The sequence below is a fragment of the Canis lupus genome, chromosome 38 (assembly GCF_003254725.2).
Source record: "Canis lupus dingo isolate Sandy chromosome 38, ASM325472v2, whole genome shotgun sequence".
Taxonomy (NCBI): Eukaryota; Metazoa; Chordata; class Mammalia; order Carnivora; family Canidae; genus Canis; species Canis lupus.
In genome coordinates this window covers 21,115,475-21,132,595 of record NC_064280.1, presented here as the reverse complement: position 1 = coordinate 21,132,595, position 17,121 = coordinate 21,115,475, and the positions used below count along the sequence as shown (strand labels likewise).

The 17,121-nt window shown below is 51.9% G+C and overlaps 1 protein-coding gene across 1 annotated transcript in view; it reads left to right on the top strand.

The window, feature by feature from the left end:
• Window positions 1–17,121, top strand: part of LOC112643047 (nitric oxide synthase 1 adaptor protein) — a 275,681-nt gene that overhangs the window by 71,198 nt on the left and 187,362 nt on the right. The window contains 1 exon segment of the mRNA XM_049106837.1: window positions 4,756–4,827. Within this exon segment, the coding sequence (XP_048962794.1) occupies window positions 4,756–4,827 (72 nt within the window).

The following is a 17,121-nucleotide window of genomic DNA, read 5'->3' as shown; positions in this document are numbered from 1 at the left end:
GAGATGCCCCACAGCAGGGACTCTGACAGAAGTCTTACAGAATGCCAGGTGACTAAGAATCCACCAACAGAAGGGTTTGATGTGCTTCCTCCCCTGGCAAGCCGGGAATTGCATGTGTTGCTGTAAGAGCATCTGGCTTGGGGTCCAGTGCAGGTACCTGCACAAAAGTGTGGGGAGTTTATAGAATCACAACAGGGGGGAGCGTACAGGGCGGGACAGCGGATGGGAGGAGGCAGGAACACCGGTCAGAGTCCGGGGCTCAGGCCTGTCCTGCCCCTCGTCGGAGCCGGGGTTGTGCCAGGAGCGCTGGGGCTGGGTATGTTCCTCCCTGGAGGATTCCAGGCGGGCGGGCGTGGTTAACTGGTGCTGGGAGGTCCTGTACGTGGCCATGTGTCCGTGGTCTGCAGGGGACCTGGAGGGGGTTGCGGGAGGCCTGGGGGGCAGCAAAGGGCAGTTGAGCCAAGGCAGGTCTGCAGGACCGTGGATGATGGAGGACTGGAGAGAGGGAGGGCGGAAGTGGAGCCTTCCGTGTACGGGGAAGGGCACACGTGGAAGCCCTTGAATGTGCGACGTGTTTGAGGCCTTCCCAGCAACGGAGGGGCCGGTGCTGTGAGATGAGACTGTGCAGCGTGGGCCAGGCCGAGGCTTTGATGGTCCTCCTCAGAGCACTTGGCAGCCAGCCCCCGGGTCCTTCAGGGGGTAACACAAGCGGATTGGCATTCGAGGGTGCAAACTCCCCTGTTCCAGGCTCGATCAACCACTAGGTGTTCCTGGGGGCTGTTGACGGAGACCAAGAAGCCTATAGGTGAGGAGCACAGCGTGGGGGATGATAGGGAGGGGAAAGAACACAAGTTTCCCTTCTGGAAACGATTCCTTCGGTTCCCAGGCGTCGAGCCAGCCCGCCCCTGTGGTCACAGGGCCCCCAGCCCCCTGCGTCCCACGGGAGAAGCAGATAAAGGGGACGCTGTCGCTGTGGGTCCACCTTTGGCTTTTCCTTATCCCTGCAGGACGACAGAAACAAGGCTCTTGACAGCTTGTTAGCAGGGCAGTGGGTGAGGTGCAGGCCCGGGAGCCAGCCCTCCGGAGAGTGGGAAGCCCCGGGGCCACTCGCCACCGACTGATCCGACTGTGTCTTGCGCTTCCTGTGGCCCAAAGTAGGGGCTCCAGGGGACTGCAGTTAGTTGTGGAGGTGGCCTGCTTGCTGACACGGCTGGTTGCGAGGCCGCCCTTGCACTGCCGTCGGGGCTTTCTGACCTCGCGCCTGCCTCCCTGGCTCTGTGCTCCTGCCTTTCGACTCATGTCGCTGGTGTGAATGTCTAGCTTTTTTTAATGTTTGTTTTAAAGATTTTATTTATTCATGAGAGACAGAGGCAGAGGGAGAAGCCAGTTCGATGCAGGGAGCCTGACGTGGGCCTCGATCCCGGGTCTCCAGGGTCATGCCCTGGGCTGAAGGCGGCGCTAAACCACTGAGTGACCTGGGCTGCCCGAAAGTCTAGCTTTTGAGAGAGGTGGACCCGACCCCTACCTGTGGTTCCTTTTAGTCCCTTTGACCCCGAGGGGCATGTGTAGAGGGGAACTTGACCCTGCGGTGCGTCTACCGTGGGGCTGCCGGCTGCAGGTGGATCCTCAGAAAGGCGGATTTGTGACGTCACGTGGTTGGGAAGGAGGGCAGACCAGTGCGTACGTGCTGGGAGCTGACCGCAAGCTCTTAGTATGTGTGGTGACCGTGTGGGTGTGAGAGGAGCATGTTTGTGGGGCGTGTGTGCATGTGGCATGTGGGGTGTGAGTGTATGTGCACTGCACGTGTGTGAAGGTATACGGTGTGTGCGTGCATATGTCCCCGGATGGGTGGGGGCTGATGGGGTGAGGAAGGCATTAGCGGGTGGAGATTTTGGGTGTCCTCCTCTAAGTTCCTTTTAGGAAACCTGTCCAAAGCCAGAAAGCCACCACTCCTCTCTCTTGTCCTGCCTGCACCCCATGTTTCCTGACTGCTTCGGGGTTCTCCACCCAGCAGCCTCCCTTCTGGAGGGGAGAGCAAGGCCAGGTGGAGATGGCAGGGAGGGGACGGGTCCCATCTGGGCATGTGTTCAGGCTCAGGTGTGGATCTCAGTGGGCAGCAGGTCCTCCTGGTGTGGCAGCGGTCCTCTGTGGCAGGGCAGTACAGGGCCCCCAGGCTCACCTGTAATGAGTGACCGTGCCAGGTCTTGAGGTCCTGGCTCTCACATGGTGGGGAGGGAACGTGAGTCCCTGGAGGTCTGCGTGCTCCAAGTTCAGGGCAGGAACCCTCAGGCATGCAGGGCCGGGGACCGGGAGCATGGAAACTGCTGGAACTCCTGTGAAGTTGGGCAATCCCAAACTTGGGCCTCATGTCGTTCTGGAATGTGTAGGTCACAGGCACATTGAGTGACGCTGAAGGGCCCCAGCAGAGCTCAGAGGGAGAAACACCAACCCTGCTTAAATCTGGCCCCACTCCTAGATCTAGGGGGTTTCACTTACCTGAGTGAGTTGCCAGGTGCCCTGTCCACAGGTCCACTGCTTCTGCACGTCGTGATGGGGCCGTCGCCTTGGGCTCAGGCTGCAGGGCGCACAATGCGTACCACCGGCTGCTGGGATTGTCCTCTTCGGGGCATTAGCACAAACTGGATCAACCTAGGGGAATTTCTTTTGCAGCATTCAGCTTTTGGAACCCCCCTTACTGGGGCTAGCCTTAGCTCTGTTTCAGAAACAACCTTCTATTCCTGTAACCACAGGAAATATGGGATGACTATCCCTGAAGGGATGACTATGCTCCATCTTCTATTAATGCAGTCTTTGCTTAGGTAGACTTTTAAGTTATTTGGGGGCTGTTAATTTCGAGGCTATCCCCCAGACTATTTTATATAACTTGAACATAAAAAGGAAAGGTAGACCCAGTAGGTCAGTGTGGAATGGGATGGCGTGTATGAATAACTGCTACACCACGTATGCCTAAAAACATGTCCCCCCTCTTTTCTTGTTTGATCCTACAAAGGAATGACCTCAAGATGTTTCTGTATTTTTAAAAAATATTTTATTTATTCATGACAGAGAGAGAGAGAGAGGCAGAGACATAGGCAGAGGGAGAAGCAGGCTCCATGCCAGGAGCCCGATGTGGGACTCGATCCGAGGACTCCAGGATCACGCCCTGGGCCAAAGGCAGGTGCTAACCCGCTGAGCCCCCCAGGGATCCCCTGTTTCTGTATTTTTGATCTAGCAATCCTGCTTGTAGAAATCCAGCCTGCAGAGCTCCTTGGATGAGCTCAGAGGTGTGTAGATGAGGGTAGTAGAAGCAGGAGTGTTAACACTGCCAATAAGGTAGGTGTCCATCAGCAGGGGAGCTGTCACAGGTGACATGCAGGCTTGTATGCATTGGCAGAGAAAGATGCCCAAGTTGTATTTAGAGTTAAAAAAAAAAAAAAAAAAAAAACAAAAAGCCCAAAAAAAACAAAACGAAAACAAAACCCTAACATGCAGGACAATGTGAAGAGAGTGAACCCTTTTTTACGTAAAATAAATTCCTTGTGTCTATAAATATGTGTCCATCAGCACACGAAAAGACATATGTCAAGCTCTGGGGGGAGGACTTTATTCTCTTGGCTCTGTGTGTTTCTGCATTATTTGAATAGTGTTCTGTGAGGAAGTATCCGTATATTAAACATTAACCTGAATGTCATTGGTTTTAAAAACAACTCAAAAGCTTTAGGAGATTCAACATTTTTAAAATTATTTTATTTTATTATTTTATTTTATTTTTTATTTTATTTATTTTTTATTTTATTTTATCTTATTTTATTTTTTGTATATTTTTTTATTGGAGTTCGATTTGCCAACATCTAGTATAACACCCAGTGCTCATCCTGTGAATGCCCCCCTCAGGGCCTGTCACCCAGTCAACCCATCCCCCTGCCTACCTTCCCTTCCACTATCCCTTGTTCGTTTCCTAGACTTAGGAGTCTCTCATTCAACATTTTTTTTTTTGTAGAAGATTAAATTTTTTAAAGATTTTATTTATTCATGAGAGACCCACAGAGAGAGAGAGGCAGAGACACAGGCAGAAGGAGAAGCAGGCTCCATGCAGGGAACCTGACGTGGGACTCGATCCGAGGACTCCAGGATCACACCCTGGGCTGAAGGCGGTGCTAAACTGCTGAGCCACCCGGGCTGCCCCAAGAAGATTAAATTTTTAAATAAAACATAATTAGTATGTTCCTTTCATCCAATTAGGACTTAGTCAAGTGTATGAAGTCTCTATAACATCCAGGGCTAACTCCTTGAAATGCCATTAATTGGAAAAAAGAAAAAAGGCGTATATTCCCTTTTTGGGGGAGGAGGGAGAGAGGAATGCTTTAATATAAACCAAGCATATTTGTGGAAGAGATTTATACCTTTTCTCATTTTATCTTGACCAAAATCCCATTTTACAGTGGAGACGAAGGCAAAATACCTCGTCCCAAAGACAGTGTTGGGAGATTGCCACACCCAGGTCTTTCGGATTCAGGAGCCTGGCTGGTTGAACAGCATCCTCTGCTGCATTTCTGATCAAGAGCAGGATGGAATAGGTTTCTTGTATTAACTGCTCTTTATAAGGGTAGAAGTCCTCCCTGAACGAGGCACTCCTTTGGCTCTTTCCTCTTCAGCTAAATAGGGAGCGTAACTGGAAGTCCTTCTGCTAACATTCTGTGGCCCGGGGCCCTTGGCATCCCTCTTCTCAACGAGTGCTTTGCTTCTTCCCTGCAGTACGTCGGAAGCCTGGACGTGCCGAGGCCCAACAGCAGAGTGGAGATCGTGGCTGCCATGCGCCGGATCCGGGTGAGTGGCTGGGGATGGGGCTGTGTGGACTCTGAACTGCAGCATCTTAGCTGTCAGCCCCAGGATAGTCCTGGGGGGTACCAAGGGGGCTGCACCCTTTGCGAACCCCAGACCTGTCTCCCTCTACTCTCCAGGGAAGCCGTTCTGAGTTGGGTGGTGGATCTTGATTAAAGGTGAGGGTGAGAATGGATGCGATGGCTGGAGGGGGTACCATTCTGGCCCCCTCTCCTGGCCCGTGGCTTCTGAAACTGAGATGCACGGACCTTGAGAACGTGTAGGGTCTGCTGGGGAGTGAGCGAGAATGGTGAAGTATCTTTTTAATGCAGATTTTAGGGGAAACGTTTGATAACATTAATTGGCTCAAAACATTGAAAAGTAAAGCAATTTATTGTGGTATTACAAGAAGATTAACTTGAATCTTCAAGAACAAATGTGGGGTTTCAGCAAAATTTCCATGGTCAGTTGCTTTAGGCTCTGAAAGTGTGTCCGTTCTCTTCTGGCATTTTGGGGATCTTCTAGCAGAGTCTGGTTAAACGTTCCAGCCTGTGGCTTTATGACTCTGGTACGCAGAGCAGAGGCCGAACAAGAATTAAGTTGTCTTCTGATCACAGTGAAGGAATTTGTCCACGTGCTCTGCCCTGAAATAGAAGCTACTTTAAAGTGGTACATTTCAAAGGTAGGTTTGGGATTGGTCGAATGGAATTGTAGGACTTTTTAGAGAGAATGAGTGCTGGAGGTGGCCGGATGGGTCATCCTGATGCAGGCCAATCTGGGCTCTTTGTCTCCAGAAGAATCTACTACCTAAATGGAAAACCTATAGCAGATGTTGGGAGCTTCAGTTGGCTTTTTGCCCATTTTCCTTTTAGCCAAATCACCCTTTCCACAGAAACCTCAGTTCAGTGATGGTAGTTTAGGGAAGAAAATTAGTATGCTTGCTCCTGTTTCTCTGAGCAGTTCACTAGCTTTTGGGGCACCTGGGTGACTCAGTTGTCAGGCATTTGACACTTGATCTCAGCTCAGGTCTTGATCTCCGGGTCCATGAGTTCAAGCCCTGTGTTAGGCTCCATGCTGGGTATGGAGCCTGTTTAAAAAAAAAAAAAAAAAAAAAAAAAAAAAATTTTTTTTTTTTTTTTTTTTAGGTAACTTTTTCACTGCCTTGATCCTCCCAGTCATTCAGCGTTTTTTATTAAGTTGAATTTGTTGAAGCTATTAAAAAACAACAATGCTGTTTTTCACGGACATGGGAGTGAGTTGCTTCGAAGCACTTTCATATGGGTTCGTTCAGTGTTCACAGCAGGCTGTGGAGTGGGGGTCCTGTTACCCTCATTTTTTTTTTTTTAGATGAAACTGAAGCTCAGAGAGGGGTCAACAGGAGTCCCAGGGTCTAAGAAGTGGTGGGCATGTGGCCTGAGTGTAGTTCTGCACTTGATCTAGAGAGACCATGTGCGATTCTTCACCCCTGTGGCTTCAGGCTTGCCATGCAGCATATTCCCAGATCCCCCCTCCCCCATTTTTTTTCCTTTGCCTTCCTGCTCAGATAGAAAGCCCAGTGGCCTTGGCTGGGGGGGGGGGAGGTTGGTGGGCTTCTCTGTGCGGCGATGGCCTACTGCTCTCCCTACGGTTGACACTATTGCGGCGGTAAGGACTGCATCCAGGGCTGGCCTGTCTTGGGGTTTCACCAAAAATGTCCCTCTTTTCTTCATATTTGACTAAGACACAGGGAATAAGTTGTCATTAATACCTTTATCATAATTAGAGTTGTACCTCAATGTTAGCTGTCAGATGGCATATTACTCAGACACCAGAAAGGATGAATACCTACCATTCACATCGACGTGGACAGAACTGGAGGGTATTATACTGAGTAAAATAAGACAATTGAAGAAAGATAATTATCATGTGGTCTCACTCATGTGGAATATAAGATACAGTGCAAGGGATCACAAGGGAAGGAGGGGAAGTTGAGGGGGGAAAAATCAAAGAGGAAGACAAACCAGAAGAGACTCTTAACTCTAGGAAACAAAGGGTTGCAGAAGGGGAGGCAGGGGGTGGAGTAACTGGGTGATGGGCATTAAGGAGGGCACATGATGCGATGAGCCCTGGGTGCTATACTATATGTCGGCAACTTGAATTAAAATAAAAAAATCATGGAGTTCAGCTCTCTCCCATTTGTCTTGGAAAACTGTGCATTTCTCAGGGGGCCTTAGACTTCCATCATTTCAAGGGAAAAACAAATGAGTCCCGCTGTTGCTAGAACCCAGGTTTAGCTTTAAAAGGGAAAAGGAGGGGGCACCTGGGTGGCTCAGCGGTTGAACATCTGCCTTCAGCCCAGGGCGTGACCCCGGGGTCCTGGGATCGAGTCCCTCCTTGGGCTAAACAAGTCCCCACAGGGAGCCTGCTTCTCCCTCTGCCTGTGTCTGTGTGTCTTCATGAATAAATAAATAAAATCTTAAAAAAAAAATTAGCTGTCAGTAGTAATAGTCACTGTTCAGCCCTTGCTGTGTGTCAGGTGCTTCATTTGGCCTTTTAGTGTAGAAACAGCGTATTACCTGTTACTTGCACCTACTCTAGATGAGGCGAGGATATTATCACATCTTGTAGGTGAGGAAACAGTTTGGGGTTGGGTCGATAAGTGGTTCTCGGTCAAGTTGCTGTCGGTAGGTGGAGCTGGCACTCGCGCCCAGGATGATGCTGTCCCCTCCGTGACCCGACTCTAGGACGCTAATTTGGGTGATGCACCCACTTGGTGAAGCAAGGGGTTGGGACGTGGAACTTCCTGGGGCGGGCGGGGGGGGGGAGTCCACAGCAGAAACACCACCGTGTAGAAGGAATAGAGGGTCCCTGTGGGGAAGACATCACCTTGGAGCTGTGGAGGTTCGGGGCGTCTGGTAGGACTGTCCATGTGCCGGCAGCGGGAGCGGCCCTGTCTCCTCTTCCCCTGTCCCCTGTTCGGCCATGTGCCAGGAGCTCCCCTCCCGACCTCCTTCCAGCGCTTCAAGGGCAAGCAGCTCATTAAATCCGAGGGGGGAATAAATTGGCCACCAAGCTGCTGGGCCTGGCCGGGTGGCCACTGGGTTCACCTGGCGCCGTGCGACAAGCACAGCATGAGCAGGGGGTGTTTTACCCCGGAGCCCCCAGTTCGCTGCTCGGTCCAGGCTGTGTTTTCTTTGCTTCCCTCCCTTTGAGAAGCTGTTGTGGCTGTAATTACAGCCGTCAAGAACTGAGGCAACTGAGGGATTTCTGTGTAAAGGACTGTTCCTGACTTTCTTTTGATGCAGAATGGTGCCAGGCCAATGCTGGGCAGGACCCTTTGGGGTTGGGGGGGCCGGATGCTCTTGCAGGTTTGAAGACACAGGCCTCCCGGCTTGGCCAGCGCAGAGCATGAGCCCTCGGAGAAGCCGTCGTGATCAGGATCATGTTGGCCTGCGTCGGGGGGCCTTGCCAAGCCCTCTACGTGCCTGTCTCCCCATCTCTCCCTGCTCGGGACAGGGGAGGGAGTAGTGCAGACCGTCTCTGTCCCACAGAGGCAGGCCCTCTGAGAGAAGCGACTGGCTGGGGAAGGGGGGGCCCGGGGAGGGGGGACAGACATCCTCAGGGCTGGGCCCGAAGCAGGTGTACGGGCCCCTCTTCCTGGCTCAGTTCCACAAACTGTGCGGTCGACTCTGCACCGTATTTCTGGACTTTGTTGATCTGACCCTTATTCATCCTCTTTTCCCTATTTCTCATTTGTTCTCTTGCCATATAGGTTTTCTCTGAAGCTTCATGTTACCTGTTTCGGGCACCTTTTTTTTTTCTTTTGTAACGTGCTTTCAAGATGTTTTATTTTTTATTTTTTAAAAAATATTTATCCGACAGAAGAAAGCGAGCACACAGTCGGGGGGGAGCTGCAGAGAGAGAGGGAGAGGCAGACACCCTGCTAAGTAAGGAGCCTGATGGGGAGGCTCGATCCGAGGACCCCGGGATCAGGACCTGAGCCACTTAACTGACAGAGCCGCCCAGGCGCCACCCTCAAGATGTTCTAAATAATGTTTAAAAAACAGAACATCAAATGTGACCATTTTTAAACGTATGGTTCAGTAGAGATCACATCGTGCCGCGGGTCTTTCTAAAACTTCTTTAACTTGCAAAACGAACTCCGTATGAAAACACCAGTTCTCCTTCCCTTTTTCCGCCCTTGGCAACCACCTTTATACTCTGTTTCTATGATGGTGGCTGCTTAGATACCTCCAAATGGAATCCTACTGTATTTGTCATTTGGTGACTGGCTTAATTCATTTAGCATAATATCTTTGAGGGTCGTCTATGCTGCGGCATGAGACAGGGTTTCCTTCCTCTGTAGGACTCTGTAGTATTCAGTTGAATATAGAGAATTAACACATTTTCTTTATCCATTCATCTGTTGATGGACGACACTTGGGTTTCTTCTCCCTTTTCGCTTATTGTGAGTAGTGCTGCAATGAACGTGGATGTGCAAAATTTCTTTGAGATCCCTGCTTTGAATTCTTTGGGATCTATACCCAGATGGCAGATTGCTGAATCATATGGCAATTCTATTTTTAGTATTTTGTATTGTCTTCCATAATGGTCGCACCATTTCAAATCTTCACCAATGACACACAAGGGTTTCACGATTTTTTTTTTTTTTTTTTAAAGTAACGTGTACCTTCTTGGTGCTGGACCTTTAACCTTTAAATAGATGGGCTTTCCTTTTCTGGAAAGGATCTGTTAGAGTGGGCACCATAAAGCCCTGGGGGGTCTCTGGGGGAGTGGGTCTCGGGAAGCAGAGCATGCATTCACGGTGGATTGCCAGGCCGTGTGCTGTCACAGGGGCTCCCTGACTGAACGCCACGCCTGGCAGTGGGGGTTCCTTCTACTGGACTTCTGAGGACTGGGTTTGGGGTTGTGGATGGTCGTGACTTCAGTGTTACAGTGTCCTTGATGCGAGGTGACACCCAAGTGGATGACTCCTCGGGACTTCTTAGAAGACCTCTCCTGAAAGTGGCCTTTCACCTTCTGCTTCTCTGCTGCTCCCCAAGGAGAGCCACTCACCTGGCGTCCCTCTGCCTGGGCATACAGCCCTAGGTCAGGCTCCTGGTGCTAGGGTTGACTGTGCAGACCACGCACATGAACCCCTGAGACCTGGCAGGTGGTGGAGGAAGAAGTGAGGAGCGGGAGAGCCAGCCCTACTTGGCTGGGGAAGGGTGTTCAGGGCTTCCTTTTGCTCTGTGACTGTCACTGCTGTTAACTTCTAACTCCTCCATTTACAACGTAAAAATGCTTTCACGTGTATGTGATCACCCTGTGTGTTCTGGTTCTCCTGTTTGAGACGTAGGTAGGTGGGGCACTGGAGGAGGACGGGACCCCTGGGCTCACGTCCACCAGCATCATGTATGTGCATCCGTTCGTTCCTCCAGGCTGCAGATATTCCTGGAGCACCGTATGCTTTGTTACTACCTGAATATTCCGTTGGGTGCTGACGAGACCAGCCCAGGAGTAATCGTGTGAGTTGTTAGGCGAGGAGCAAGAAGCTAGGAAGCGTGTAACTGGAGATCTAGCCCAATTTGGGGCGACAGGAAGGCCTTGTGGGCTCCTGAGATGGAGTCCGTGGCTGGTAGATGCTGCAGCCGGGTGACCCCCCGAGATGAGGATGTCGTGGCTCAGGGAGGACTTGCAGCCTCGAGGGAGCAGGTCACATCACCGCTGCTTCCGGGCCACAAGTGCTTGACTTCATGCCTGACCATCGCTATGTACTCCAGGAGTTTTTACTGAGTAACTTTTTGCAGCTTTAATGGTTTTCCTGGTAGAGTAGAGTTGTTTAAATCCAGTCTGTTCCGTACTGTGAGCACGCGGAATCCTTGCACGCCATCCGTTGTTTGAAGGGGACTGTGATTACTGTTCGTCAGTCAGTTTGTTGGATTTTTCAGAGGGGGGCAGCGAGGCCCCAGGTCACACAGGAGGGGGACCCGGATCTTTGGGTGCCCGGCACCTTCCCCTGCTGCAGAGCGAGGCCCGTGGAAAGTCACTGCCCAGTTTTTGCTTTTTTGTTTTCTTCAGACAGCTTCTGGGAATTTCCGTTGTTGGGGAGTTAGGATGAATTCTGGGGGAGCTCTGGAGTCCTTCCGAGTCACGGGCAGCAGAGGTTTTGGGGTCTCTCACCTCACTGCCTGTTGTTTCCTCATTCAGGATGGGCCTCTTTCCCCCCGAGGCTGGTCCACTTGTGTACACACTGACCCGGGTCGGTTCCCTCCTTGGTCCATCTGAAGCTTCAGTCTCTCTCCTGTTCTGTTTTATTGTTGCTGAAAAAAATCACCGTAAACTTACTGGTTTAAAACAACACAGGTTTGTTAGCTTACGGTCCTTGAGATGCATCCTACGGGGCTCTTACTCCTGGAGGCTCTAGGAGAGAATCTGTTCGTTGCCTTTTCCGGCTTGCAGAGGCCGTCCACGTCCATCCGAGGTGCTCCTGCCACCGGGGCCTCCTCCCTGAGCTCTGCTTCCATTTCCACACCCCCTCCTCCGCCTCTGATCCTCCTGCCTCCCTCTTAAAGGGGCCCTTGTGCTGACACTGGGCCCACCTGCATTGTCCAGGATAATCTTCCCATCTTGAGATTTTTAAAAAAAATTTTTAAATTTATTTTAGAGCTAGCATGTGTGTGTGTGGGACGGGGGCGGCGGGGAAGGAGAGGGAGAGTCAGGCCCCTCACTGAGCAGGGCACCCGATGTGGAGCTGAGATCACGATCTGTGCCAAAGGCAGATGCTTCACCGACTGAGCCACCCAGGTGTCCCGCATGTTGTGATTCCTTTTTTTTTTTTTAAAGATTTTATTTTTATTTATATTTATTTTTATTCATGAGAGACACAGAGAGGCAGAGACACAGGCAGAGGGAGCTCCATGCAGGGAGCCCGACGTGGGACTTGATCCCGGGACCTGGGATCATGCCCTGAGCCGAAGGCATATGCTCGACCACTGAGCCACCCAGGTGCCCCCATGTCGTGATTCTTAATCACATCTGCAAAGTCCTTTTTGCCACATAAGGTAACGTCACAGGTTCCAGGGATGAGGACGTGGACATCTCAGAGGCCTGTTCTCCCAACCCCACCTGCCTTGTTTATTGCCTACAAGAAAGGAGAAGCAGGTAGAGCCCAGGTCGACCGAGCAGGCCTGCTGATCCGGGAGCGCATCCGTTCCCCAGTCTGACAGCTGCTGCGCGTTGGGCTTAGCGTGTTCTCCTCTGATCCCCGTAACAACCCGGGCAAGAGGCAAGTTTCTACTCCCCAGAAGCAACAGATGTTTGTCCTGCTTGTCGTCTGCTCACGATCCCAGTGTCTGAGAGGGTGCCAGCCAGAAGAAGGGGAGGAGAGAGGAGCGGCCGTGGCCCACCCGCCCCCAGCTGTGCAGCCTAAGGAAGAGAAGTTCTGTGCGAGCCTGGGGTTGGCCTGGTTCGAACCTGGGCTGCTGGCTTGAAGGTTTCTGGCGGAAGGGGAAGGGTGGAACCAGCCCGCTGGCTTGGCTCCGCCAGCCTGCTGTGTGCGGAGGGGCGTTGAGCACGCAGATGGTATTTGCCGTAATTTGCACGTCTCGTGCTCCCAACATTATGGCCAGTCCCTGCCCCTGCGCTTGTTAGCCTCCTCGGAAAGCAGCGCTGCGCTGTCAGAGCCCTCGATGAGGATGAGGAGTGACGAGGGCCGGGCTTGGCATCTTCTCCTTGATGGAAGGTGTAATGGTTAATCTTCCTCGTTTATAAAAGGGAGAGGATGATACTTCTTGCATCTCCCTGGTGCTATTGTCAAATCTGGGATAATGCGTGGAAAGAGACTCTCTAAGCCACGAAGGGCTATTCATATTCCTCTGTATCACTTTTATACCACCTTTTGGGTTTCAAAGCATTTTGCGAATGCAGATAAATGCCCCGAGAGACCCTACGCTGCTTCATGTGAGTCCTTTTAAGGGCCGGTGTCTTCTTGCAGTTTTCAGCGCAAACATCACTTCCTTGGGGAGGCCGGACCTCCCCCCCCCCCCCCCCCCCCCCCCCCCGTTATTTTGTCCCTTCCCGCGTTCCTGGGCACCTCACCCCTGTCTTTGCAGCACTTGAGTGGCTTTGCAGACTGTCAGCGTGACAGCCTGTGCTCGGTAGACTTATTGAGTGACTGAAAGTATTAGTCTTCGGTGATAACCGTGTGAGCAGAAAGCAGTGAAGGCCCGGGAGGTGTGGGCCGGGGGAGCCGGGAGGGAGGAATGCTCTGGACTCTGGGCTTGAGCGTGGCACCTGCTGTCCTGTTACTCCCTCACCTTTAGAACCTGTTGTAGCTTCTAGAAGGGGAGCCTCCGTTGACGGACGGGAGAGGCATCTTGCTGCACCTTTGGTGCTGGAAAGGGGACAGACAGCTGTCCTTGCAGCTGAAGACTGCATTTCTGGGTGTGAGAAGACCAGGCCAGAGATCCCTGCGGGAGAAATGCGATGCGGCCCCACAGCTGCTGGTGCAGCCTGGACCTGAAGCCGTGTGTGCCTCCTACGTCCTGAAGCGCTCCGAGCTGGCTGGTCCCCTGTGGTGGCTTGTCGGGCTGTGGCCCGGATGGGCTTTTGGCTGCGCAGCAAATAGCTTTTGCGGGGTCTGGTACAGGCTCACAATTTCCTGTCTAGTGGTGCCTTGATTTCCCCAATGTGGCCACCCAGGTGTGGCGTGGGCCCGTGGCCTTGAACACGGGGCTGGTGACCAGGAAGTGGCCAAGGCCTGCCCCCTCCCACAGCTCCCTGGTGGTGGTGACGACTCTTCCAGAACTTGTTCCCAAGGGAGGAAAAAACTGCCAACATAAAATGGCCCAGATGCCGCCTTGGGAGGACACCCAGGTGCTGGGTGGGCTGGTGGGTGGTCTGGGGCCGCGTCAGCCCTGGCCAGGGCCTCCTGTCCCTGCCGGGTCTCCTTCCCCAGAGCCTGGCGGCCTCGGCAGTCCCAGTGGCCCCCCTGTGTGTCCCCCTCTCCTGAGTGGTTCCCGCAGCATCTTCTGTTTTTTTTTTTTTTTTTTTTTTTGGGTCATTGTTTTCCTTCTCAAGTTCACAGTGGGCATGTTGGCCTCAGAACAGCTTTGGTGGTAACACAGGCCCACCCCCATTTCTCTCTCTCTCTCTCTCTCTCTCTGTCTCTCTCTACTCTAGCTCGGCCCTTTAACGCCCTGTGGCCCCTGTAACCAATTACTACAGATTAAGGGCTTAAAGCAACGTGAGCTTCTTGTCTTCCCGTTCCAGACGTCAAAAATTTGAACTGGGCCTTAAGTCCAGGAGTTGGCAGGACTGCTTTCCCTCTTACGGTCCCAGGAGAGAATCCGTGCCCTTGCTCTTCCAGCTTCTGGAGGCCGCCTGACTGCCTGCGCCTGCGACCCGCTTCCGTCTCCGGAGCCAGCAGTCCCGGCCCTCTGGCCTCTGCTCTGACCTTCCTGCCTTCCCCGCATCAGGACCCTTGTCGTTCCCCAGGCCTCTCCTTCCTGCCCTTCCCTGGCGATCCGGGGTAGCCCCCTTTGGCCGTGTGACACATTCCCAGGATTTGGGGTGGGGATGTCCCCATTCCGCCGACCACAAGGGGGATCGGAGTGTTAGGCTTGGAGCCGGGTTCGGAAAGGTTCCACCCTGTTACTGAGGTGCTCTGGTGCGGGGCCCAGACACCATCTGCTCAGATCCTGTCCTGTTTGCTGCCTGAACGACGGGACAAGTTTCTCACCCCGTCGGCCTTTGTTAAATCATCAGTAAAATTGGGATGTCGTCTTGGCAGATGTGTCTTACAGTTATAAATGTGCATATAAAGCGTTGAGCAAAGCCCTTTGCATGTGGATTGTGCTCTGTCAATAATAGTTTCTTCCCCCCTTTTTTTTTTTTTTTTTCAAAGATTAATTTATTTGAGAGAGGTCAGGGAGGGGCAGGGAGAGAGCGAGAGCGAGAATCCCGAGCAGACTCCTGCCCGAGTGTGCAGAGCCCGGCATCACAGGGCTCGATCCCACGACCCTGAGAACACGGCTTGAGCTGAAATCAAGAGTCAAGCCCTCAACCGACTGTGCCACCCAGGAGCCCCCTTCCCCTCCTTTCTAACCAGTATCAGGCGGGGACAGTGGGGTCAGAAGACCGTGCAAACATAGGCACCCTGTCAAGGCTCGCTTTGGAAAACCTCATCCTCAGGTACTTTTTTCCTTCGTCCGTAGCCGAGGGCTTCTCAGAAGCGGTTCCGTGGCCCTCCTGGAACTGGTGGGTGTGTCCTCCGGGGCCTGAGAGTCCTCTGGAAGAATTTTAAAATTTGGTGTTTTCATTTGATCCTAGTGAAGTCCCATAAGCCTGTCGCGGCCTGTGGGGGGCCACCCTCTGCCCCAGTGCCGGGAACTAATGTATGGTCGCGGGTGTGTCGTCTGCTGCTGTTGGCACCAGGTCGTCCCCGCGCCGTAGAGCGAGGGAGACGTTCAGAACGCGTCTGCGATGGGCTCCCTGGAGCGGAGGGACGCACCACCGTGCTGTGCCTGGTTAGGGACGGAGGCCTTGCGGCACTTTGAACAGACGGGGGTTGCAGAAAATGGGCTTGGCGTGTGGGGCGTGGGACCACGGCAGGGCTCTGCGCACACGTGCGCCCTGGGGCGCATCTGAGCTTCTGACGGGTGCTTGTTCTGGTTAGGTCCTGTCACCTAACCTCATCCGCTGGCACCCGTGCCACCCCGGTTGTCGACGTGCTGAGCGTCACCCCTGAGCTGCCCTATGCCAGACTCAAAAGAACCTGGGTGACGTGGCTGGTGATAGGATCTCTGTGAAATAACAAAATCTTTTGTGAAGTTTTATTTATTTTTATTCTTAAAATTAAAAAAAAATTTTTTTAGATTTAAATTCAATTTGCCAACATGTAGTATAACACCCAGTGCTCATCCCATCGTGTGCCCCCCTCAGTGCCCGTCACCCAGTCACCCGTCCCCCCACCCACCCACCTCCCCTTCCACTACCTTTCCTTGTTTCCCAGTCTCTCATGGTTTGTCTCCCTCTCTGGTTTTCCCCACTCGGTTCCCCTGCTTTCTCTTATAATCTTATAATCCCTGCCGCTATTTCCTCTATTCCCCGTCTGAGTGAAACCATATCATGAATGGCTTTAGTCTGAATTTATTGGGCACATAATTTGTGTCTAGTTTAGACATTCGTATCAGACCCGGATGCACGAGTACTTTGTATCTCGTTCCCACCATACCTGTGAAATGAGGTTGTGACGGACCTGGTTTGTCAGTCCTCGTTCTGGCCGCTGCTTTATCGGCCTGTGGTTCACATACCCTACAGTCCACCTGTTCCAGGTATTGAATTCATCGGTGTTTAGTCTATTCCTAGTGCTGGGCAGCCGTGAGCACAGTTGATTTTAGAGCATTTTCATCACCCCAAAAGGAAATGACGCCCCTCAGCCAGCACTTCTCAGTCTCTGCCCCGAGGTCCCCAGCCCTAGGCAACCACTTACTCTATTTTGTCTTTATGGGTTTGTCTTTTCTGGACGTTTCATCCCAATGGCTTCATACGATACGTGGCCTTTTTATGCCTGGTTTCTTTCATTTAGCATCCTATTTGCAAGGTTCGTGTATGTTGTGGCATGTATCCGCTCTTCATTTCTTTTTATAACCAATTAATATTCCATAGTATGGATACGTCACATACCACGTATTCATTCAAACACTGTGTGTTTGCAAAAATGTGTTTTTTTTTCTTTTCTTTAAAGGGGGGGCCAGACTATTGAACTTCAGAAAAACACTTGATGTGGCTTGAGCGGCGTGTGATGGGGAGGTTATAGCTGTCTTCTCAGCTGAAGGAAAAACAAATCATTGCTTTCTTAGAGGAACTGGGGCAAGACATTCTCATCAATATGAGGAATGGCGTGCTGAGAGCAGAACCTGATTTTTTTTTTTTTTCCTGTACTCATTTGGAAAAAAGAAAAAAATGTACTGACTCCTTTTATGAGCCGGTGTTCTCTTGGGCTCTGGGGATACAGCAGACTACAAAACAAAGTCCTTGTCTGCCTGGAGCTTATATTCTGGAGGTTGGGATTGGAGAGAGAGGAGGAGACAGTTAACTCTACTGTATCATGTGTGAATTCTCTGCAGGAAGACAAGCAGGAAACAGGATAGATAGTGTCAGGAGGTCGGGGGTGGGTGTTATTTTGTATGGATTGTTGGAAAAATCATCTGGGTTATGGTGACCTTTGGATTTCTATAGATGTGAATATGGAAGGGGGAGGGAGGACCGTGGGACTTTCTGGAGGAAGATATCCGGACAGAGGGAACAGCACATGCA